The following is a 22490-nucleotide window of genomic DNA, read 5'->3' on the forward strand; positions in this document are numbered from 1 at the left end:
TAATTGAAAAAGCAAGATCTAACTATATGTTGCCTATAAGAAACAGATTTTAAATATAGAGACACAGGATGCCTGGGTGGCTCAGTCAGCTAAGCGTCCAACTTTGGCCCAGGCCATGATCTCACAGTTCATGAGATCAAGCCCTGTTACCAGGCTCTGTGCTGACAGCTCAGAACCTGGAGCCTGCTTCAGATTCTGTCTCCCTCTCTCTCTGCCCCTCCCGTGCTCGGTCTCTTTCTTTCTCAAAACTAAACAAACATTTTAAAAAAATGTTTTTAATATATAGACATACAAATAGGTTAAAAACAAGAGAATGGACAAAGATACTGCATCATGTTCATATTAATCCAAAGAAAACTGGAGTGGCTATATTACATTAGACACAGGTTTCAGAGCAAAGAACGTTATCACGGGCGTTTCACAATGATAAAAGGGTCAATGCATCAAGAGGACAGAAGAATCCTAAATGTTTCTGTGCCACATTACAGAGCCTCAAAATACATGAAGCAAAACCAACAAAAGTATAAGGAAAAGGGGACAAATGCACAATTATAGTCAGAGACCTTCACACCCTTCTCTCATAACTGGTAGAACAAGTAGAAAGAAAATCAGCAAGGACACAGAAGACCTGGTTGGGCAATATTATCAACCACTTTGACCCAACTGACATTTACGAAACACTCTACCCATCAAGACTGGAATACACGTTCTTTCCAAGTATACACAGACTAGATTCTGGCTCACAAAATAAGTCTCACTAAATTTAAAAGGGTTCCGCTTACAGGTGCCTGGGGGGCTCAGTCGGTTAAGCGTCTGACTTTGGCTCAAGTCATGATCTCACGGTTTGTGAGTTCGAGCCCCGCGTCAGGCTCTGTGCTCAAAATTCAGAGCCTGGACCCTGCTTCGGACTCTGTGTCTCCCCCTCCCTCTGCCCCTCCCATGCTCATGCTCTTGTCTCTCTCTGTCAATAATAAACACTAAAGATTTTTTTAAAAAAATAAATAAAAATTAAAGTGTTCAGTTTGTACCAAATATGTGTTTCGACTATAGCGGAATTAAATTAAACCAGTGACAGAAAGATACCTGGAAAATACCTAAATATTTGGAAACAATGTAATACAATTCAAAATAATCCATGCATCAAAGAAGAAATCAAAAGAGAAATGATAAAGTATTGGGGCACCCGGGTGGCTCAGTCAGTTAGGTGTCTGACTCTTAATTTTGGTTCAGGTCATGATCTCACAGTTCGTGAATTTGTGCCCCGCATCGGGCTCCAAGCTGACAGTGCAGAGCCTGCTTGGGATTCTCTCCCTCCTCCCTCCGTGCATCTTCTCTCTCAAAATAAATAAAATTTTAAAAACTAAACTACGAAAGAAAGAAAGAGAGAGAGAGAGAGAGAGAGAGAGAGAGAGAGAGAGAGAGAGAAAGAAAGAAAGAAAGAAAGAAAGAAAGAAAGAAAGAAAGAAAGAAAGAAAGAGAAAGAAAGAGAAAGAAAGAAACAAAGAAATGAGAAAGTATTTCGAATGGTGTGAAGCCAGAACATAAAAATTTGCGGGCTGTTGCCAAAGCGGTACTTAGATGGGAAAGCCCGTATTAGAAAAGAAAGGCCTCAAATCAATGACGTCAACTTTCAAGAAAGCAGAAAAGAACAAAATCAACTCAGACTAAGCGGAAGGAAGGAAATAATAAAACTAGGCAAGGGAGAGGCTATGCCTTCCTTATCTTAAAATCTGCACCTAAGACAGAGGTCAACGCAATTTTGTTCAATCGCATACTTTGCCAATATTTTTATTTTAAAGCACTTTCTTTTGTATCTCTGGTTCCCTTGTGGGTTAGTGCAGTACATTGCTTTCTTTATATCACACATCATCCCTGAAACCAGGGGTTTCTGGTAGACCGGTAGTTTCTTTTGGGTTACATGCAGTTCCTAAAATACAACTCTCCCACACTTGGCTTTCTTGGGTATGAGAGCGCCCCCCACCCCATATCCAGAGACGGGGCGAGCAAGTATAACCCTCCTGTAATTATCGCTTATACACATCGACAGGACCCAGTTAAGATGAGGGTAATCACCAGAAGTTACCCACTCTTCTAAGAATCCATAAAACAGATTTGCTGGATAAAACAGGATCTCCCATACGTTTTCATGGGGGATCCCATTCCAAATTATCCTGAGGAACAGCCCAGGGTGCAAAAAGGCCCTAGAGCAGGGCACAGAAGAACTGGAGATTCCTGAGGAATCTTCTAACAAGGCAGAGAGGGATTTCCCATGACTGACTCCAGGGCGACGCTCCAGGTCTGTGTCTACCGGTTTAGCTACCTATGACCTATCTTAGCATTATTTACCATTCAGAGCAGCTGTTGTCCAAGGGAAGCCTAATGACGTGTGTGGTTTTTTTTCTTTAACTGAAAAATGAAGCCAGACTTTATTTGACAAAAAGCCAGACTGATTTGCCTTGAAAATGAGGGGCCGGCTTGGCCAAGTGGGTTACACGGAGACAACGAGGCGGAGCCAGGCACTTGCCTCCTTTGGCACCAGAGAAACCCGGGCTTCGAAGATGACAACTCTGCAGCGATGACAAAGGTGAAATCCCCTAGCTTATTTCCATTTTAGGAAGTAAAACCAAAAAAATCTAGCTTTCACAAAAAGCCCCCGAAGGACACGCCTTTGACTGTGGGAAAGAGAAGTGCACTTCTGGAGGAAACTCCTGGGAGGGCTTCTGTCCGCTCTTGGTGAACAGCCAGTCCCCATCGAGGCCCCAAGTCCAGGGTCAATGCCTACTAAGATGCCTTTTTCTCTTCTCTAAAAGAAAGTTAGAGGGGCGCCTGGGTAGCTCAGTCGGTTAAGCAGCCAACTTCAGCTCAGCTCATGATCTCACTGTTCGTGGGTTCGAGCCCCACATCAGGCTCTGTGCTGACAGCTCAGAGCCTGGAGCCTGCTTCGGATTCTGTGTCTCTCTGACCCTTCCCCGCTCACACTCTCACTCTGTCTTTCTCTCTCAAAAATAAATAAACATTAAAAAAAATTTTTTTTAATTAACCCGATTTTTAAGTGTAGGATTTTGAGATGTGACATGTAAATTAAAGGTCTGCAGAAGCAAGAGACCTCGTGGAAACACGGCATAATATTTCTGGGATGTGCTTTTATTTATTTTTTAATGTTTTATTTATTTTTGATACAGAAAGAGACAGAGCACGAGAGGAGGAGGGGCAGAGAGAGAGGGAGACACAGAATCTGAAGCAGGCTCCAGGTTCTGAGCTGTCAGCACAGAGCCCGACGCAGGGCTCGGGCCCACAAACGTGAGATCTGACCTGAGCCGAAGTCAGAGGCTCAACTGACTGAGCCACCCAGGTGCCCTTATTTATTTTTTTAAATGTTTTATTTATTTTTGATAGAGAGAGAGAGACAGAGCATGAGAAGGGGAGGGGCAGAGAGAGGAGACACAGACCCGGAAGCAGGCTCCAGGCTCTGAGCTAGCTGTCAGCACAGAGCCTGATGCGGGGCTCGAACCCACGAATGTGAGATCTGACCTGAGCTGAAATCAGAGGTTTAACCGACTGAGCCAGAGCCACCCAGGCGCCCCAGGGATGTGCTTTTAGAAGCTGATTCTCCATGCGGCAAGCGTAAGGGGGAGGGGCACTGAGGCCTGCTGGTAGAAACCCAATCACCTAAAACGATCAGAAATTTCTCAACCAATCCAAAGTTGATCCATGAGAGTCAAGCCCATGGGCACACACGGAGTCAAATTTCCGCAGCCACTTTATCTTTACTCACACCTTCTCTTCTCCCACTCAAAAAGGCAAACCAGCAGATTTATTATTAAAGCAACACTAAATGTTTTCAGTTTCTGAAAACTGATTTCAGGATCACAGACTAAAACTGCGATTGAATGAACGGGGCAAAAATAGCTCTCCCCAGCTGCTCGCTCTGCACGGAGCGAGGACCGCAGAGAAGAGCCAGGACACGGGCGTGAAACCCAGCCAGCCGCTGCCTTCAGCAGAGACGCTGCTTGGTGGGCAGCCTTGGGAATTCTGTGTGAGCACAACTGGTTTATAGCCAACCAGTTTTCCGAAACAGTTCAGAAAAGGCCTATTTTAGCTATAGATTTACTAGATGTTACCTTTACCTCTTATATAGTAGACAGTCTCTTAAAGAGACTCTCACAACAAGAATACCATCTCCCGTGTGAATGAATGAAAAAAAGGAGTTAACTGCATCCATAAATGCATGATCACTAAGGGGTGCTCCGGGGACCTTACCTCCCTCCCTCTAGTGCATCTGTTGACCCTGGATGAGTTGTACTGGCCTCTCTGGGGGGCAAGGTGGGGAGACCGAACTGGACAAACCTTGAAAACCTTTCCAGTTCCAACATCACATGGACTCAGACTCAGCCTAAAGGCATTAACCAAAAGCAGCAGCCGGTTTGGTTTTGCACACACAGGATGCAGGGGGGGGTGGAGGGGAGGCCAACAGATTAATGAAGGTGGGGGCTGTCACTGGCTGTTTTTAACCAACAGGACAATTCAACTGTGTCACACCCACAGCCAAGATTTCACAAACCGTTTGTGCTCATTCTGAACTATCCTCTGCCCGCCTCCTTTTCACCACTGGCATTTCAGTGGCTTTTGAGAGTTTTCCCACACAACATAGGTGGTTCTCTTTGTGTTCTGGTAAGAAGAGTCACGTCAGACTCCAGCCAAGGAGGCAGGGCTGGAGGAAAGAAGGCATGAGGCCAGGGGCTGTCGGCAACGACGTGGAAGGCGTCACAAAGCAACAGCGGGCACAGGGGCAGCCACCATCTCCAGTTTCCCCTTTGGCCCTAGAAAACGAGTCATGACTCACCTCCTTTTCGAGCTTCCTGGCCTAGAGTTTCAAGCAGATGAGAAGCTCCTTAAGCTCTACCTTTGTATTCATTTATTTACTTTTTTATTAAACGTGTTTTTCAGTTATTCATTCCCGAGAGGGAAACACAGTGTGGGGGAGGGACAGAGAGAGAGGGAGACACAGAATCCGAAGCAGGCTCCAGGCTCTGAGCTGTCAGCACAGAGCCCGACGCTGGGGGGTTGAACTCATGAACAGAGAGAGCATGACCTGAGCCGAAGTGGGACGCTTAACCAACTGAGCCACCCAGGCGCCCCTATTTATATACTTTTATTTACTTTAAAGGAAGGTATACCTTTAAGAAATTTCTTTCAGGGCGCCTGGGTGGCTCAGTCGGTTGAGTGTCTGACTTCGGCTCAGGTCATGATCTCACGATTCGTGGGTTCAAGCCCCGCATCGGGCTCTGTGCTGACCACTAGCTCAGAGCCTGGAGCCTGCTTCGGATTCTGTGTCTCTTTCTCTCTCTTCCCTTCCCCTGTTCAAGCTCTCTCTCAAAAATAAATAAATGTAAAAAAAAATTTAAAAAAAAAAGAAATTTCTTCCTTTTTCCCCCTTAGGTATTGAGTCTTTTATATCTCATACTTAGGAAGAGTATGCACATCATTTTAGTCACGGCTTCCTGAGCACCATCGGGGGTCCTAAAAGACTGAACTGGTGTTACAGGCAGATGTGTCAATGTCACGAACTGGGAAAATAAAAGTTGCAAAGTCTGGAGGGCTAGTGAAGTACCCACAGCCACAGAAGCAAGGAGCCAGTGCGGGCTGAGCTAAATTGGGCAGAGGCAGAATCAGAGGCAAACCAGGGCAGCGCTCTGCTACCACCGCCCCTGCCTTAAGCCAGCCTGACCTCTGAGTCCCAGTCCCACTTCTGCAAAACTTCGAGGTTGGCGAGCTAATCTCCAAAGGTTTGAAGTCAGCTCCACCTTGAGGCTGCCATCTTCACAACTTCGCAGTGAACTTCAGACATGAGAGAAGGCCACCCAGGGCTCACCAGACAGGCAAAAGACTGTGAGAGTCCCTAAGGGCCCAGTGCCGTCCTGGGGAACCCGGACTCGTGGGCCAGAGACTTCCTTAGGTGTAGAGTGAGTCTGCGGCTACAGTAGGAGGCTTCCTGCCAGCGGGGTTTCTTTGTTTCCATCTTCCTAGTGTCTCCAGGGCCCGGATGGTCCACAACCCACATGCCCTCTTCCCAACTGCTGAAGGTCCTCTCGGCCGACAGGAAGGAGACCTGGGTGTTATGCAACCTTAATCACCGAGGTCCCCAGACGTTCTTTCCTTCTGTTCTGCTCTTCGCCTAGGCGATCTGGGGGAACCGGCAGATGACCACCACCAATGCTGGGCCTCTTATTTTCAAAGACTCGGTGAGCAAAAAAACCACTCTGTGTTGAACACCTAGGTGTCGGACACTCTACTAGGCTCTTTCTATACTTTGTCTAGTCTAATCCCACAACAACCTTCCGGAGTAGGTATTCATACTGCCATGTTTCTGATAAGGAAACTGAGGCGTGGAGAGGTTGAGGGATGTGCTCAAGGTCACATGGCCAGCAAGCAGCAGAATCAAGTCTCGAACCCAGGTTTGTACCATAGATCCTGTGTTGGGTTTTTTGTTGTTGTTAAGTTTACTTATTTCAGTAATCTTGACGCCCAACATGGGGCTCGAACTCACAACCCCAAGATCAGGAGCTGTGTGCTCTTCCAACTGAGCCAGCCAGGCACCCTTGAACTGAGTTTCTGAAAACAGTTTTCTTGAGATAAAATCTGCACACCATCCAAATACCCATTTATGCAATTCATTGGTTTCTGCTATATTCACAGATATGTGTGACCATCACCACGGTCCATTGTAGAACATTTTCTCCCCCCAAAAAGAACCCCCAAGCCTTTTGGTTATCATCTTTATCTCTCCGTTCCCTTCCCCTCTCAGGCCTAGGCAACCACTAGTCTACTTTCTGTGTCTATAGTTTTCCCTATTCTGGACTTTCATATAAATGGATCATATAATACATGGTCTCTGTGACTGGCTTCTTTGAGTTAACATAAAAATGTTTCGAGAGAAATCTCCCATGGTATCCTGCCTTCGATGATGGACCCCGAAAAGTGCAGACAGCGTATTAAGAAATGCATGATATGATGCTCCTGGGTGGCCAGTTGGTTGAACATCCAACTTCGGCTCAGGTCATGATCTCACAGTCCATGGGTTCAAGCCCCGCATCAGGCTCTGTGCTGACAGCTCAGAGCCTGGAGCCTGCTTCAGATTCTGTGTCTCCCCCTCTCTCTCGGCACCTCCCCTGCTCGCTGTCTGTCTCTGTCTCTCAAAATAAAGACATAAAAAAAAAAAACCAGAAGAAATGCATGATAAAACCTGCTTTTAGCAGCATAAGAGACTGTAGAAAGATAAGACAGCTATTTTCAGATACTTAAAGAACCCTTGGGTCACTTGGGGCAAATGGGTAGCATTTAGAAATACAAGTCGACTGTCTGACACAAGAAAGAACTCACAATAACCCTGACTAGGTCCACAATGGGATGGGCTAGATGGCGGTCTATGAAGCATGCCACAGGAGGAAAGGTCCCAGCTCGAGGGGGGAGGCTGGCCTCTGATGGCCGGTGACCCTTCCAAGACTAAATTCTTTGATTCTGCAAAATTCACAAGAGTATAAGAGGAAATGGGTAAAAACGAAAAGTCTGCCCAGGCTTAGGTTAACGAGACTAGTGCAAATGGAGAAGTAGAATTGCGTTCGCCAGATTCATCTGGAGGCTGTACTCAGCAGGCCTGGAAATGAATACCAGCAAAGTTACTGTTCTCTCAGTCCCCTGTGCTCTCTGTGAGGCTTCAACAATTAAGGACTCTTTAAACATCAGCCGAATCGACTGCAACTCCAGATCAGGCCGACTCTGGGCATATTCCCATTTACCATTTGGTCTTAGGAACGGGGTACCTCATTCCACGTTTCCAAATATCCAGTAATTAAAACAAAAACAAAAATAAAAAAAACCCTTGATAATTACTACAAGCCAGGAACCAATTTTGCAACAATAAAACACAATCAGTTTAGGGGCGCCTGGGTGGCTCAGTCGGTTGAGCGTCCGGCTTCAGCTCAGGTTGTGATCTCGAAGTTTATGGGTTCCAGCCCCGCATAAGGCTCTGTGCTGACAGCTACCTCAGAGCCTGGAACCTGTCTTCAGGTTCTGTGTTCCCCTCTCTCTCTCTGACCCTCCCCTGCTCACGCTGTCTCTCTCTCTCTCTCTCAAAAATAAATAAAACATTAAAAAAAAACCCCACACACAATCAGTTTAATATACGAATTCAATCCAATCTGCAAATAGCATTTTTCTTTCTCTAACGGGCCGTTATATTACACGATATGTGGTCCGTCCTATTTCTAGGAGAAGGCTCGCTCTTCTGCAGAGGATCTCACCTAAGTCTGGCTATCTGGGTAAAAACCTTCCCTGCAAAAGGCCAAACATTTAAAAGGCAGAGAGTTAAGGACGCCTGACTGGCTCCATGGGAAGAGCGTGCGACTCTTGAACTCAGAGATTGTGAGTTCACGCCCCTCGTTGTGTGCAGCGATTACTTAAAAATGAAATCTTTGAAAGAAAATAAAGTAAAAGGTGTAAAGTTCAACTGTGCTGTCTGGGATTGAGCAACGCCAACCTGACACGGGTAATCTATTCAATTATTTCAAGTCAACAGATACTGCCTCACGGACACCGCTCAGGTCAAGGAGGGAATTAGGGCAGGGTGGATTCTCCTTTTTTGACAGGATAATCTCTAGATAATCTTGAAATCTACTTTGGGAATAACATCTGTGGTTTTAAATGGATCTCTCCTCCTCTTTTGCAGGGCCTGGACGGAACTCTCTGGGGTCCCTCAGGGACAACTGGCAGAGTTATGGCGGAGTGAACCAGGAATAAGAAGACGGTTCCAGTTGCTTCTCTGGTGTAATTCCCCAGCGGCCAAATGAGTTCTGAGGAGGTTTCATTGTCTTTTCGGACCTCTATTCCTTCCTCCGTAAAATGGGGTGAAACCACCGTCCTGCTTACTTCACAAAGTCAGCATGGAGCTCAGACTCAATGGCGCACATGCAAGTCTCGAATGAGCAAACTCAACAGGTCTTCTGGAATCCTCACCTGCATTAAAGACCAGTCCCTTAAGAGAGCCCACAATTCTCAGCTAAAGGGACCGCTGTCACACAGCTTGCGTCCTCTAATTGGCTGCCTGACTTGTACCCTAGGTTTTAAATTTGTTTTAAAACAGAGATTGTGTTTGGTCACATGAAACTGCCTTAAATAGGCAATCTATAATTAGCTCCAGCTGAAGCCGCATCTCCCAAAGTCACTACTGCCCTCGTCATCCCTTTTCTTTAACAAGCCCTGCCCCTCTTTTGTCCTAGGACGGGCTTCTGGCTCACATGCCCTTTACAAAGAAAATGTCCCTGGCTGGCTGCCATGGGTGTCTCTGCCCACTTCCATTTTAAGTCATTTTCCCTCAGCTGTCCTAGTTTCTTCCGAAATAAAGGCAGGGGCCAAACACTGCTGGTTCGTGTCTAAAGAAAACTTGACTTGACCTGTTGTAAGCTAACAAGAGGCTTTGTGTAGTCACACGGCCCGGGCTCACCACTGATAAGCACTCACCGTGGATTCCTGCGCAAATCCTAGCATCTCAGACCGGCCCTCTGCCTCACGTGAAGCAGCTACCAAAATTTGATACGGTGTTTTTCAACTCCCCATTTCGAACTGAAGGGCCTCCACACTCTCATTTGCTTTTGCTAGTTCTGCAAAATTGCAGCCCTGCTTTTTCTGCATGTAGCTAATACTATAGAATTTCAACAGGAAGTGGTATGGGGGGCTCAGGAGGGAGGGTGCCTTCCTGTGGCCCAGTTATTTACAAAAAAGGCAGGTTCTCTAATACTTCAACCATTTGCCACAGGACTCACTTGTATGTAAGTGAATAAAACAGATCACTCTCAGTGTCTCTCAAGCTGAAAAGAGTTGTTAAAATAGAGTCCATACTAAATCCACACACCAAAAGAGTAATAAAGAATTGTTTCATATCACAGAAATGAAATAAGCCAGAGGCCAAGATTTTAGAGCCAAGGTGGCCCCATGGGGCAAAGCAATCTTTGGTTAATTAAAAAAGGTTTTCTTTTAACATTTGAAAAAAAAAATGGTCACTTTCTCCTTATTTGCCCTTACAAATTTACCCCCAAAAAAAAAAGAGGATTAGCATCCATATCAGATGTATCATGAACCACAGGTTTCACACAAAGCATGGTATAAAAATATTGAGTAACTCCTGCAGCCAGATGCCCTCAATGTGCCTGGCATCACAGGCCAGGTGGGCAGGTTCACAAAAGCAGAAAGGTTCACGTAGGCTCACTCTTCACTGAGCCCAGACCTTCTGAGGTTAGCCAGCCTATCTTTCCAAGTGACTTATTCATCATCTATGTATGGGGAAATATCTAGCTCACAATGCCATCTTGCCAACTTTGGACTTACCCTAAGATTCTATCTTGCACAGTGTTACCCCTGGTCTTCCCAGGCCTATCCTAAGTAGGTTAAATACCTTAAATGTGGATCCAATATACTGTGGACAGGAGTTAAAAACACCTTACATGTACCCACCCCAACCAACAAATGGGTTTAATTCACTGGTGTTTTATCAGATTTTTTTTTCATACTTGGCTATGAGAGATTCATTCTCCAATTGTTTTATGTACAAATGGCCCAAACCAACGAACTCGGGAGAGAAACAGGCTACTAGGCAAAGCACTTGGAAGTTTAGTCCAGGCTGGAAATCAGGTTAAGCCACATTAAATGCAATACGTGGGAAGATGCCAGCGGCTACCAGGTGGGGAAACCCCATTAGAGACAGAAGGGGAAGGGGCAGCCTCTGTTTGAGGTTCTTGTAACAACAGGACAGGACTTTTCTTTATGCCCAGGCGCTGTCCCCCATTCTCCTTGGCCAAAGCCCACTCCAGGACGGGGAGGAACAATATCCTAGGCTTGCAACACTTTCACTTTTAGGAAGACTTTTTCCCGATTCTTTCACTCTAGATCAAATCTCATCTTCTGGATAAGCATGTCAATGGGGATGAGCTTAGCCGATGAGAACTGTCAGTCTTCACCCACATCCTCACAGAGCTCCCTCAAACCCCAGTTCCCATTTTTTCTAACTCCCACATGCTTCTGAGAGGAACCAGATCAGGGCCCACGCTGGCATGGAAACGAGAGGGGAAGGGAGGGGTGCCGCTGGAGGATGGATAAAATAGTGGGGGTAGGGGAGAGCATCAAGCTTAACTTGAAAGGTCAGGAGGTGACAAAAGGCAGCTCCCGAGACTTGGCCTTCTACTCTGGGGAAAGCCTAAGCAAAAAGGGCTATTGCCCATCAGACAGCCCCAGACGGTGCCCACCTGTGCCCACGGAGAGCCTTTCCCCTTGGCCCAAACAACCCACAGAGGTCAAGCAGCAGCTCCGCTCCCACCAGGGCATAAATGGGGTGTCCCACCCAGCCCAAGAGGCGGTCCACCAGACCTGGCACGCTCCCAGGAGCTGCTCAAGAAGCCAGGCTGTTCAGACCTGTCACCAAGCAGCCCAGACTTGTCACCCCGAGCTCCCGGAGCTGTGGCGCGAAGAGCCCCCGCCCCCCTTCCAGACCGCGAGGACTGTGCGCGCCGCCTACCCGAAGCTCGCCCTCGGTGCGGTGCAGTCCCAGGCGCCGAAGCCCCACGGCCAAGTCGTTGACACACAGGCCGCCGTCACGGTTGACGTCGAGGGTCTGGAAAAGGCTCCACAGGCGCAGCCGGTGGTCCGGGCCCCCGCAGACGGCGCCGCCGCACGGGTCCACGGACGCCGGCGACGAAGCTGACGACGAGGCGGCGGTGGCGGCGTCCGGCGGCGGGGAAGCCACGCAGCGGCACAACACACTGCTCACCATCGGGCGCGAGACAGGGGCGCCGGGCGCGAGACAAGGGCGCCGGGCGCGAGGCGGGGGCGGCGGGCCGACGGGGAGAACGCGGAAGACACGCGGGAGTGCCAGGACTGCGAGCGCGGGATAGAAAAAGCCGGCAAGGGGGCGGGAGGGGCCGCTTCCGAGAGCCCCGCCCCGTCGCGCGCCCCCTCGTTGGCCACGCCCCCAAGCGCGCCGCCAGCCAGTCACAGGCCCGGACGGCCGTCTGGGAGGGGCGGAGCCTCCTCGAGGACAGCCCACGCCGCCAGGCCCTGCCCGGGTCAATGGAGAAGGCGGGGTGATCCCCGCTTAGCCTGCTCCCGATTCAAACTGAAGGAGGTGGGGATTGGCTGAGCTGGGCCGGAGAGAGGAAATCACCCCGTGATAGGCAGAAGTTACGTGATTAGAAGGCAGAAGGCCCCGTGTCCAATTTCCAATGAGAAACGCTGTTGAGGGTGAGGAATCGTAAGGATGGGAGGAGCAGTAGTGTACGGAGACATCATAGTCTCTGGTGAGAAGTAGGATTTGTGTGAGGAACACTTGTGAGCTGAGGCTGCAAGGCAGTTTTTCCCCGTGAGTAGAATTAAAAATTAATTAGCCAGTGGCTCAAGGCCGAAAGCACTAGGTGTCCTCAGGAGACCGGGTTTTGGTAATATAACTTCCTAAACCACCAATAAAATAGCCGAATTCAACGACGTTTAGTAGTCGTAAGACTGACGGTTGAAGGACAGAACGATTTTCCAATGGAAGTGAATAAAGGCAGGTGGGCGGAGCGCTCTTTAACGACAGACACACTTTTAGACCAATGATCAGACCAATTCCAGTAAATAGGCGTGGTCTTTAGCTGAGCGACTGATCAAAAGAACCAGTAATCGACGTGATGTCTCAGCCTTGACCAACCAGGAGGGCACGTTCCCCTGGAGAATCTCTGGGAGGCGGGAGGAGGGGAAGTGGGCGGATCTCCGCACGCCCCGGCGGAAGAGGCAGATTCAGGAAGCCATTACGCAGCTGGCTGGCAGCGGCCGGGCCGGTCGGGGCTGGGCCCTACGCACTTTGCGTAGAGAGGGGGGTTACCAAAGGCCTGGTGCTTGGCCTTGGGCAAGCCTGGCCTATCCCCTGTAGGGGGGTGGGTGAGAGGCGAGGCTGAGGAAGAAGAGAAGGGGAATTGGGGCGGTTGAGGGGATTATAATTTCTTTAAAAAGCGGGGTGGGGAGAGGTCATGGCCGTCCCAGCCAAGAAGAGGAAGATGAACTTCTCCGAGCGAGAGGTGGAAATCATCGTGGAGGAGCTGGAACTGAAGAAGCACCTGCTGGTGAACCACTTCAACGCCGGGGTCCCTCTGGCTGCCAAGAGTGCGGCCTGGCACGGCATCTTAAGAAGAGTCAACGCGGTGGCCACCTGCCGCAGGGAACTGCCTGAGGTCAAGAAGAAGTGGTCTGACCTCAAGACTGAGGTCCGTCGCAAAGTTGCCCAGGTCCGGGCAGCGGTGGAGGGTGGCGAGGCCCCAGGGCCCACTGAGGAGGATGGAGTCGGTGGGCCTGGGACGGGTGGTGGCAGTGGCGGCGGTGGCCCAGCTGTAGCCCCGGTCCTGCTCACCCCCATGCAACAGCGCATCTGCAACCTGCTGGGCGAGGCCACCATCATCAGCTTGCCCAGTGCCACAGAGATCCACCCCGTGGCCCTTGGACCCACAGCCACTGCAGCTGCAGCCACGGTCACCCTGACACAGAGTGAGTGACCTCTCCCACCCAGTCCGGCGTGCATAAATGGGAAGGGCCAGCAAGAGCTGGGGCAGCCCGGGGAAGGTTGGCTGCCAAGGGTCAAAGGTCAGATGGGAGTCTTGGAAGACCACGAGGCCTTCCAAGAGCTCCGCAGACAGAAGTGATCTGGTTCTCTTTGGGACTTCCTCAGCACACAGTCTGGACTTCTGATGGGCTGGATTGCTCTCAACTGTTTTGCCACCATTCATGTCCATGACTGACTGAACTATGTGGTCCTTGAAGACAGAGACCATGTCTGTATCCCCACGGGACTTATCACAGGGCCTGGCACTTAGTAGGCAGTCAGGACATATTTTTCGAATTAATAGATGGATGGGAATAATAATACCCAAGTAAGATAACGATTCTGGCCAAAGATATTCTGTGTTTTCGGTGCAGCAAACGTTCAGGCACTGCTCAGAAACTGCATGATTCCTGCATTAATCTGTTCATTCACTCCTCAAACACTAGCCCTTCCTTATTCCATGTCAAACATTGTGCTTGGCACTGGGATTGGATTACCAAGGGGTTTAGAATACAGGCCAGCTATATTCTAGTAGGCCAGACAAGGCACTCCTAGTCAGGAGAACCTAAGGACTCAGAAGAGGAAGGGACTTCCTGATTGGGGCGGGGACCCAGAGCGGATGTTGGCATTGAAGGATAGAGAAAATTGACCTTTCCCACAGCCGTGGAGGCCCAAACAGCCCACTCAGAATTCCTCCAGAGGTTCTCGGCTATGAATGGCAATGGTTTGATCGGATTTTTTAGTTCCGATAAGATCAGAGTTTGTACCGGTGACTGTGAACTGTTTGTGCTGGGCTATTGGCCTGTATCAGTCAATGATTCTCAGCGGGGCTCTGGGGAATTGGGTGTGTGTGTGAGTGCCATCCCCCTGCAGCCATGTTTTCTAAGGATATCAGGTGCCAAAGAGGATCAAGCACTGGTCTAAATCAGTTGCAACTCCAGAACAGGAAGGACCTCTAGGTATTCCTTTGGCCAAGGAGACAAGAGGCCTTTATTGGGCACTTAAGCAGCCACTTGCCATAAAAGAAGGAGGGAGATAAGACCAGTGTGGCTGCAAACACTTCACGCAGAGAGTCCCACCCAAGACGGCTGCCGAGTGCTGCCACTGCAGGGAGCATGTGGCCCCGCCGTTAATGGCTGGGAGCCACCCAGTGCGGTGGTTAGGAGTAAGTTGGACTCCGGTGTCCGGGAGGCCCAGGTTTGCTCCCTGGACCTGTTGAATAAAACTCTGTGCCCCTGGACAAGTCACTCCATATTTTTCAGTGTGCTTCCTCATCTCCAAAACCGAACACAACAGTGCCTGCCTCTCTGTGTCATTACAAGCATTCATCGAGCTGACGAGTGCAGAGGGCTTAGCGCGGTGCTTGGTGCACAGTAGGTGCTCTATGCACTCGTCTCGTTATTAGCATCTTTGGTTTTGCCAGATCTGGGACTGGTCCTTTGCTTACCAAGTAGATTCTCAACACTTTAAGTTCCAGATTTATACAAGAATAACTATAAAGCCAAAGGACCTGAATTCCCCCAGAAATAGGGCTTCGCGGCCTCCTTTCTGCTCCGTGTGGCCAGCTTCATTTTTTCTAGAAGGTGACCTGCCACTGCTTTGCTCTTTCTTCCCCACAGTCCCCACGGAGACCACCTATCACACGCTGGAGGAGGGAGTGGTAGAGTACTGTACTGCGGAGCCGCCCCCGCCCCTGCCGGCCGAGGCCCCCGTGGAGATGATAGCTCCGCACACTGACACCTCGGTCAAACCCCAGGCGCTCAAGAGCCGCATAGCCCTCAACTCCGCCAAGCTGATCCAGGAGCAGCGAGTCACCAATCTGCACGTGAAGGAGATCGCCCAGCACCTGGAGCAGCAGAACGACCTGCTACAGATGATCCGCCGCTCCCAGGAGGTACAGGCCTGCGCCCAGGAGCGCCAGGCCCAGGCCATGGAGGGCACCCAGGCAGCGCTGAGTGTCCTCATCCAGGTCCTCCGGCCCATGATCAAAGATTTCCGCCGCTACCTGCAGAGCAACACGCCCAACCCTGCTCCCGCCTCGGACCCTGGGCAGGTGGCCCAGAACGGGCAGCCCGACAGCATCATCCAGTGAGGACAGGGGGCGCCCGCCCTAGCCTTCTGCTGTGATTGGATGACCTCACTATGGTCTTCTAAGTGGATTCTGTGGCTGGCCTGAGGCCAGCGCTGGCCACGTGAACAGCTCTCTCTTTGTTAGACTGTTGGGGGTCCGGTGTTTGGGAGAAGTGAGGGAGACTGAGAACTTGCTGGGCTCCTGGGACTCGAACTCTTACCCTCAGCACTCCAGCTGCCTTGCTGAGAGCCTGAAGCTTGGTTGCAGGGCGGGGGCTGGGCGGGGGGCGGGGGGCTGGGCACTGGTGATGCTACACACATTGTGACACCACCCAGACTGTCTAGGACAACTGTAAGGAAGGTTCTCGCTGGGGGCTGTCTCCCAGCCGGGGTCTGTGCTGAAATGCTCCCCCTACCCAACCCAGTGTCATCGTTTCGAATAAGAGGTCAGTGGTGCTGGCAGCAACACAGGACCTGGGCCTGAGGAGGAAACTCCGCCCCTTTCTCCTTTGCACTGTGCCTCAGTTCTCAGGGGATTCTAGTCAATCTGTGCTCTCCCTGCCCTGGCCGGGGCCCTTGGTGTACCCTGGGTCGCCTCTGCAGTACACCCAGGATGCAGCCCACTGGACTCAGGAATGCTGGGTGCCGTGGGGACCGCTTGGCCACCATCTTGTCTTCCACCACATCCCCGGGCAGCCCTTTAGTGGTTTGTCCTGACAGCTTTTGACCCAGGTCAGGCATCAAGCTTTGGGTGCTGTAAATTTGAAGGAAAACAGACCCACATGGAAACGTGTTACCTCCTGGCCCCCCTGCAGTGAGTCTGAGGTGACGGGTTGGCTTCTTCCAGAAGGCTTGCTTCAGGCCAGTTGGGGGTTTTTTTTGTAATTTTTTTTTAATGCTTTATTTTATTTTTGAGAGAGAGAGTGTGTGAGCAGGGGAGGGTCAGAGAGAGCGAGGGAGACACAGAATCTGAGGACAGGCTCCAGGCTCTGAGCTAGCTGTCAGCACAGAGCCTGATGCGGGGCTTGAACCCACGAACCGTGCGAGATCATGACCTGAGCCGTTGGCCGCTTAACCGACTGAGCCACCCAGGCGCCCTAGGCCAGTTGTATTTATTCTGTACCTCGGAGTCCTCCTGGGAAAGAGGGAACAGCCCTGGCCACACTTTCCTTTCCTCTACTGACGCCACGATTCCGAAACTCAGTGTGAGAAAAGGCCTGCTCGGCATTGTGCCCAGACTCCCTCTCCCATTATTTGGTGCCTCGTGTTCCTTCAAGTCTCCCACTGACTGGCTGGGTGAATCTGAAGGCCTGATTGGCCCCGAATGCTTGAGGTGGGAGAGCCAGAGCTGACCTAAGATGCGGGACCTTGACTTCTGTGCTCAGGGAAGAGCAGACCGACCTTGGAGCGCCCAAGGAGGTAGTGTTCCCTGTTCCGTCATCTCAGCGCTCTGCCGCCTTTTGTAGGGCATTTACCCAGATGGTCTTTGTCTGTTTCATTTTCAGAATCACCATCGATCACTGAGACCCTCGCGTCTTCCCAGATCATTCCCCGGGATTGCCATTTTGCTGCCGGTGCCTTGGCTACACGTGACCAATGGTTGCAACTCGAGGCTCCAGATCTTCACTAAACCATCAAGGTGCTGCGCTTCTGGGCACGTGCGTTTGGAATTGCTTGCTCTGCGGCGACAGTCACAGGAAGGTGCCCCCAGAGACGGTCGGGAGGTGGCTGTCGGACGGTACAGTCAGCCTCTCTGTGGAGGACAGGTGCAGCACCAGCTACAGAGCAACGGAGAGGAATCAGGCTGGGGAGGGGGTGAGTGGCAGAAGGAAATCTCCACAGGCTGGAAAGCAGCGGCCCCTGGCAGCCCGGGCATGCTTTCTCCATGGAGCCTGATGGCCCTGGCAGGGAGGCTGTGGGGACTTCCTGTGGACTTGCCACTCGGTTTGATTTTTCTCTGGGGTTGGCAGAGCCAGTATTGCATCTGTTCCAACTGGGTATAAAGAGGAATCCTGGATCACTTAAACTGACTGCTTCTTTCCAGGTCATAATTTTAAATTAAAAACATGTCACTTTTTTTTTTACACATATCCGTATCTTTATCGGTTATAGGTAGAAGAGATGTGGGCTGGCAGAGAGCAGGGGCTGGCATAATACGGCTCAGAGGTCAGATCTGGCCCAGCGCCTGTCTTTGTCAATAAAGTTTTATTGGGCACAGCCACAACCCTCCATTTACTGAATGTCTGTGACAGTTTTTATGCTCCAGTGGCAGAGCTAAGCAATTGTGACAGAATATCTGGCCCACGGAGCCAAAGGTGTTTACTCTTCTTTACAGAAAAGTCTGCCTACCTTCGGTTTAGGGCAATGTTTCAGACTCTGGGTGAGGATTACTTGCGCTGTTTGGTAAACATATCCCAAACCTGACCCCACATAAAAACTAGAAGAGACTTCTGGAAGGAGAGCTTTAAGCATCTGCTGGGTAAACAAGCTCTCTGCGTGATTCTGATACTTCCTGAAGGTTACAGAGGAACTTCGCCTTAGAGGCTGGAAGCCTTAATCTCGGCTGGAATCACGGATCATGTAATCATGGATCACGGCCCAGTGACGGTGGTTCTCAGGAGTGGCTACTGACAGTTGAGAAAACCTGCCTCGCAAAAATTCTCCCTTAAGAGTGGCCTTAATTCTGGTGGGAGCCCAGCCTTCCTGGACAGAGTTATCGCTCTCCCCCACAGTAAGAATAAAAACAGAATTAATCAGCCCCTGCTCTGTCTAGACCCTATAAGCATTACCTCATTGACTCTTTGCAATAGCCCAGGGGTTAGGTAATAATACCGTTAACCGGATTACAGATAAGAACACTGAGGATCCAGAGGTTAAGCAATTTACTTGAAATCACACAGCTTTCCGATTCATCCTCCTGCTCGTCACGTGAAATCATCTAGAGGCCGTTTGAGCCTAACTTTAAGAAGTTTCTAGGCCAGATGAGGAGGGCTGGGAGGCACCACATGCTATATTGTTCTTGGCATTTGAAAGAGAAACAAAGTGGTCTCTCTCCTTCTCCACAGGCTCTGAACATTCATATTGAGAGGGGAAAGGATGGTTTAACAGAATTAAACCCACCTCACCTTGATGGTGCTATCGGAAGTCTGTCACTTACATTGGGGTGTCTTGGAGTCCTTCCTGAGATTTGAGGTTTCACAACAGGGAAATCCTCCAACCCACTGACGCTTACAGGTTCAGGTAGTGAAAGCCTTTTACGTTTTAAACCACGTGGCTGAAAGTCTTTCAGAAAGGTGTCCTTTGTGAACTGTAGTTTGCCCCACAGGACCGAGAGGCCAGAAAAGGCCCTGGGCTCAGGCAGGTTTGGGCTTGTGCTGGGTTCCACCATTTACTCACTGTGTGTCTTAACTCTGCCAGACCTCAGTTTTCTCAGTTCTAAAGTGGGGATGATGAATTACGGTCCCCATGAGCCAGGGCTATTAGGCAGTGTTATTCAATGGAAATAGCTACTATTTATTTTTTTCATTAAATTTTTAAGTGTATTTATTTATTTACTTATTTTTGAGAGAGCGAACATAAGTAGGGGAGGGGAGAGAGAGAGAGAGAGGGAGACAGAGAATCCCAAGCGGGCTCCCCGCTGTCAGCACACAGCCCCACTCAGGGCTCGATCTCATGAACCGCGAGATCATGACCTGAACTGGAATCAAGAGTTGGACACTTAGCCGACTGAGCCACCAGGCGCCCAAACAGCTACTATTTATTGAGCACTTACCATGTGCAGACACTGTCCTAAGCACTTTATGTATTAACCCATTTCATGAGCTCAGGGACGTAACACTCAGCATGTGCCTAGTATGTGACATGTGCTCAATTAATACTGGCTGCTGTCCTCATTATTACAGTGTCTTGATACTCCAAAGGGATAACTCGTGAGTCTTGAGGATCACAACGGGAGCTTTGTCCAAAGTGGTTTGAGCTTAGAAGGACAATCATTTATTTGTTTGTGATTTTGCAGTGTGAGCAGGGCTCAGAGGGAACGGCTGGTCTCTCTCTCTCTCAGCGTCTGCTGGGGCGCCCTCCTGTGCCCCGGAGGTCCACTTCCGAGAGAGTTCACTCACATGACTTGCAAGCTGATAGATGTGGGCTGGGAACATCGTGGGGGCAGGGGTCTGGGGCTGGCACCTCAGTTCTCTGCATGGGCTTCTCCATGCGGCTGCTTGTCCCTCACAGCGTGCTGGTGGGGTTTGGGCAATGAGAACCGGAAGCTGCCTTTCTCTGAAAGATTGGGTTTCCATCTGGCACAACAACCCCGAATTTTCTCCTGGTCCCGCAGTCACCTGGTAGCCCAGATTCAAGGGACTGAAGGAAGAGACTCCGCCTAGTGATGGAGATGTGGTTCTTGCAGAGGGGGAGGGGAGGAACTGAGGACACCATCTCTGGAATCAAGCTTGGGGGTCAGGACTCCTGACCCATGAAAGACAGCCTCTCCTCCACATTCCCGCCTTCCACCAATCAGGAGGGAAGGGGACTCCCCAGATTTTGAAAGAGACCCTATTGAACCTACTTTTAATTTCCTGGAGCTTTGAGCCAAGAGATCAGAAAGCAAAAACCCTTGGCAGGTGGGAGATGGGGCAGGTACTTTGGCTCCATCTACTCTGGAAATCTTTGCCTTTTAGAAAGGGGCCCGGGGCCTGGAGGGACCCATCTGTGCAGACGTGCTTGGAGATCTCCCTGAAAAGGACTTCCTGACCCGTGGGGAAGTTCCAGACAATTGGTCAGGGCTGGAGAGAGTGGCAAGGTAGGTGCTTGCTGAGAGGAACAGGCAGGGAGAAACCCACTCTTTAAATTAGAGAAGGTGAGGGGCGCCCGGGCGGCTCAGTTGGTTAAACGCCCAATTTCAGCTCAGATCATGATCTCATGGCTCGTGGGTTGGAGCCCCGAATTTGAGCCCTGCTTTGCATCCTCTGTCCTCTTCTCTCTGTGTCTCCCCACACCTCTCTGAATGAATGAATGGGTGAATGAATGAATGAATGAACAGGAGAAGACGAGCTAAAGGTGGCATGGATATTTGCACAGGGGAATGTGGTTCTCAAAATGGCCTGTCTGGTGACAGATACAGAGGCTGTGCTGGAATGTGCCGGTTCTCTCTCAAATCTGGGTCATCACCTTCTATGCCCCACCTCTTCCCTGGCCAACTCCTGGGTGGCCCTTGGGGCTCAGCCTGGATACCACGTCTTCTAGAGGCCCTTCCCAGCCTCCCACCTGCCTAGGTAAGTCCCCCCCCTGCTATGCACCCCCATGGCTCCCCACACCATTCTCCCTAACTCCAGGGAGTCTGCACGGACTCCCTTGGTTTCCAACGGTCCCCTCCCTGAGAGCTACTCCGTTTCAGTAGCCTTGTCCACTTTGTTCCTGGCTTAGCCCAGCTCTGAGAGTGGCACCCCCCACCCCCCAGCTGCCCGAGCTAGAAGTCCAGGTGACATCCCTGGTTCCTCCCGATGCCTCACCCTCACATCCTCTGGTTGTTAAGGCTGCTGATAGCCCTCCAATCTATCCACCTCTCTCTCTCTCTCCTGGGTTACCCACAGCAGCCCCCTCTCCCGCCTCCCTGCTTCCAGATCCTTCTGAAGAGAGTCTTCAGAAGGAAAGCAAACCAGGCCACACCCTGTTCTATCCTTTCAATGACTTCCCTTAACTCTCAGGATGAAGTATAAGCTTCTGAATGTGACCTACAGGGGCCTTTCATGGTCTGATGCTGCCTCCCATCTTGTGCTTCATTCCAGCCACAGTGAAAGTTTACTTCCTAATTGTGAGAAGTAAGTGATTCATGGTCAGAAATACCAAATAAAAGCTGTGCTGCCTAGTTAACAATAGGATCACAACCTATTGGAACTACGTAGGAACCCCTCCCCCCGCACAATGGAGCCCCAAACCCTTAGACACTTCACTTCCTGGTTCTTTCCCTCTCCACTGGGGGCGGGGGCTTATTTTTCGTGGGCTTTGCAGTGAGCATGCGCCAGAGAACTGAAGTCTCTGTGTCACCTTAAGGAATGTACGTTCGTTCCAAACAGACTGCCTTTTGCCTTACACGGGCATAGGCGACATCCGGGTAAGGCTGTTACCGCTCTAGTACTCAGCCAATGAGGAATCAGGGGAGGGACTTCATGCTAGGAGATAAATCATCTGCTGTAACCGCCCCCCAGTGTGCCCGCCCATCAGACACTCGCTCTTGCAAGAACGTCAATGAAAGCCTGTTGATGAAAGCCTCGCTTCCCTCTGCTCCGAGTCTCCGTGTCCCTCCTTTGATTGGGTCAGTGGGTTTATTTCTCACACTTGTCCATTGATTATATCTCAATAAAACTGGAAGAAAAAATAAAAATAGAAAAGTTTACTTTAAAATGTCAGGCTCTCTCTACCCGCCAGACCTTTTCCTTCGCTGTTCCTCTTCTTCAGAACAACTTTCTTCCTCATCACTTTCCTAACTTCTATCCATCCTTCACATCCCGCTTTCGTGTCACTTCCCCCAGGAAGTCTTCCTGGGTCACATCCTGGGCTTTCTTTCTCGCCTGTTTATCACATTGTGGTGCAATAGCATGTTTAAATGTCTAAATGTCTGGGGCCTGCTGTAGGACCTCAGCATGATTGTTTTGTTGGACTGGACCATTCCTGGGGGGTGGGGGGCGGGGGCTGGCCTATGCGGTGTAGGCTGGTTAGCGGTATCCTGACCTGTGCACACTAGACGCCAGTAGCGCATCCCATCTGGTGGTGACAATCAGAACTGTGTCCACGCATTGCTAAATGCCCC

At 50.3% G+C, this 22490-nt stretch overlaps 2 protein-coding genes across 15 annotated transcripts in view; one reads left to right on the forward strand and one right to left on the reverse strand.

Annotated features, from left to right (window-relative positions):
* Window positions 1-15928, reverse strand: part of SLC25A25 (solute carrier family 25 member 25) — a 38830-nt gene extending 22902 nt beyond the window's left edge. The window contains exon 1 of one of the 3 annotated variants that reach the window (XM_029919558.1): window positions 15907-15928. Coding sequence is in view for 2 of the 3 variants with exons in the window: in XM_029919550.1 (XP_029775410.1) it covers window positions 11564-11818 (255 nt within the window). In the remaining variant the exon portion in view is untranslated. Of the gene's footprint in view, window positions 1-11563; window positions 11939-15906 lie in introns of those variants that run through there. The other 2 variants (XM_029919550.1, XM_029919551.1) reach the window with 2 other exon arrangements.
* Window positions 12789-22045, forward strand: NAIF1 (nuclear apoptosis inducing factor 1). Of its 12 annotated transcripts, none has more exons than XR_003901760.1 (6): window positions 12802-13560; window positions 15235-15509; window positions 17191-17500; window positions 20799-20955; window positions 21388-21501; window positions 21757-22045. XR_003901760.1 is itself a non-coding variant. In XM_029919561.1 (5 exons), the coding sequence occupies exons 1-4, from the start codon at window positions 13050-13052 to the stop codon at window positions 20924-20926; spliced, it is 1224 nt and encodes a 407-aa protein (XP_029775421.1). In that variant the 5' UTR covers window positions 12801-13049; the 3' UTR covers window positions 20927-20955; window positions 21421-22045. The 12 variants fall into 12 exon arrangements, 6 of the variants coding, with proteins under 6 accessions (XP_029775424.1, XP_029775421.1, XP_029775420.1 ...); XR_003901761.1 differs by having other exon boundaries at window positions 21889-22045; XM_029919561.1 differs by having other exon boundaries at window positions 12801-13560; window positions 21421-22045.
* The last annotated feature ends 445 nt before the right edge of the window (window positions 22046-22490 follow it).

The sequence above is a fragment of the Suricata suricatta genome, chromosome 13, assembly GCF_006229205.1.
Source record: "Suricata suricatta isolate VVHF042 chromosome 13, meerkat_22Aug2017_6uvM2_HiC, whole genome shotgun sequence".
Classification (NCBI taxonomy): domain Eukaryota; kingdom Metazoa; phylum Chordata; class Mammalia; order Carnivora; family Herpestidae; genus Suricata; species Suricata suricatta.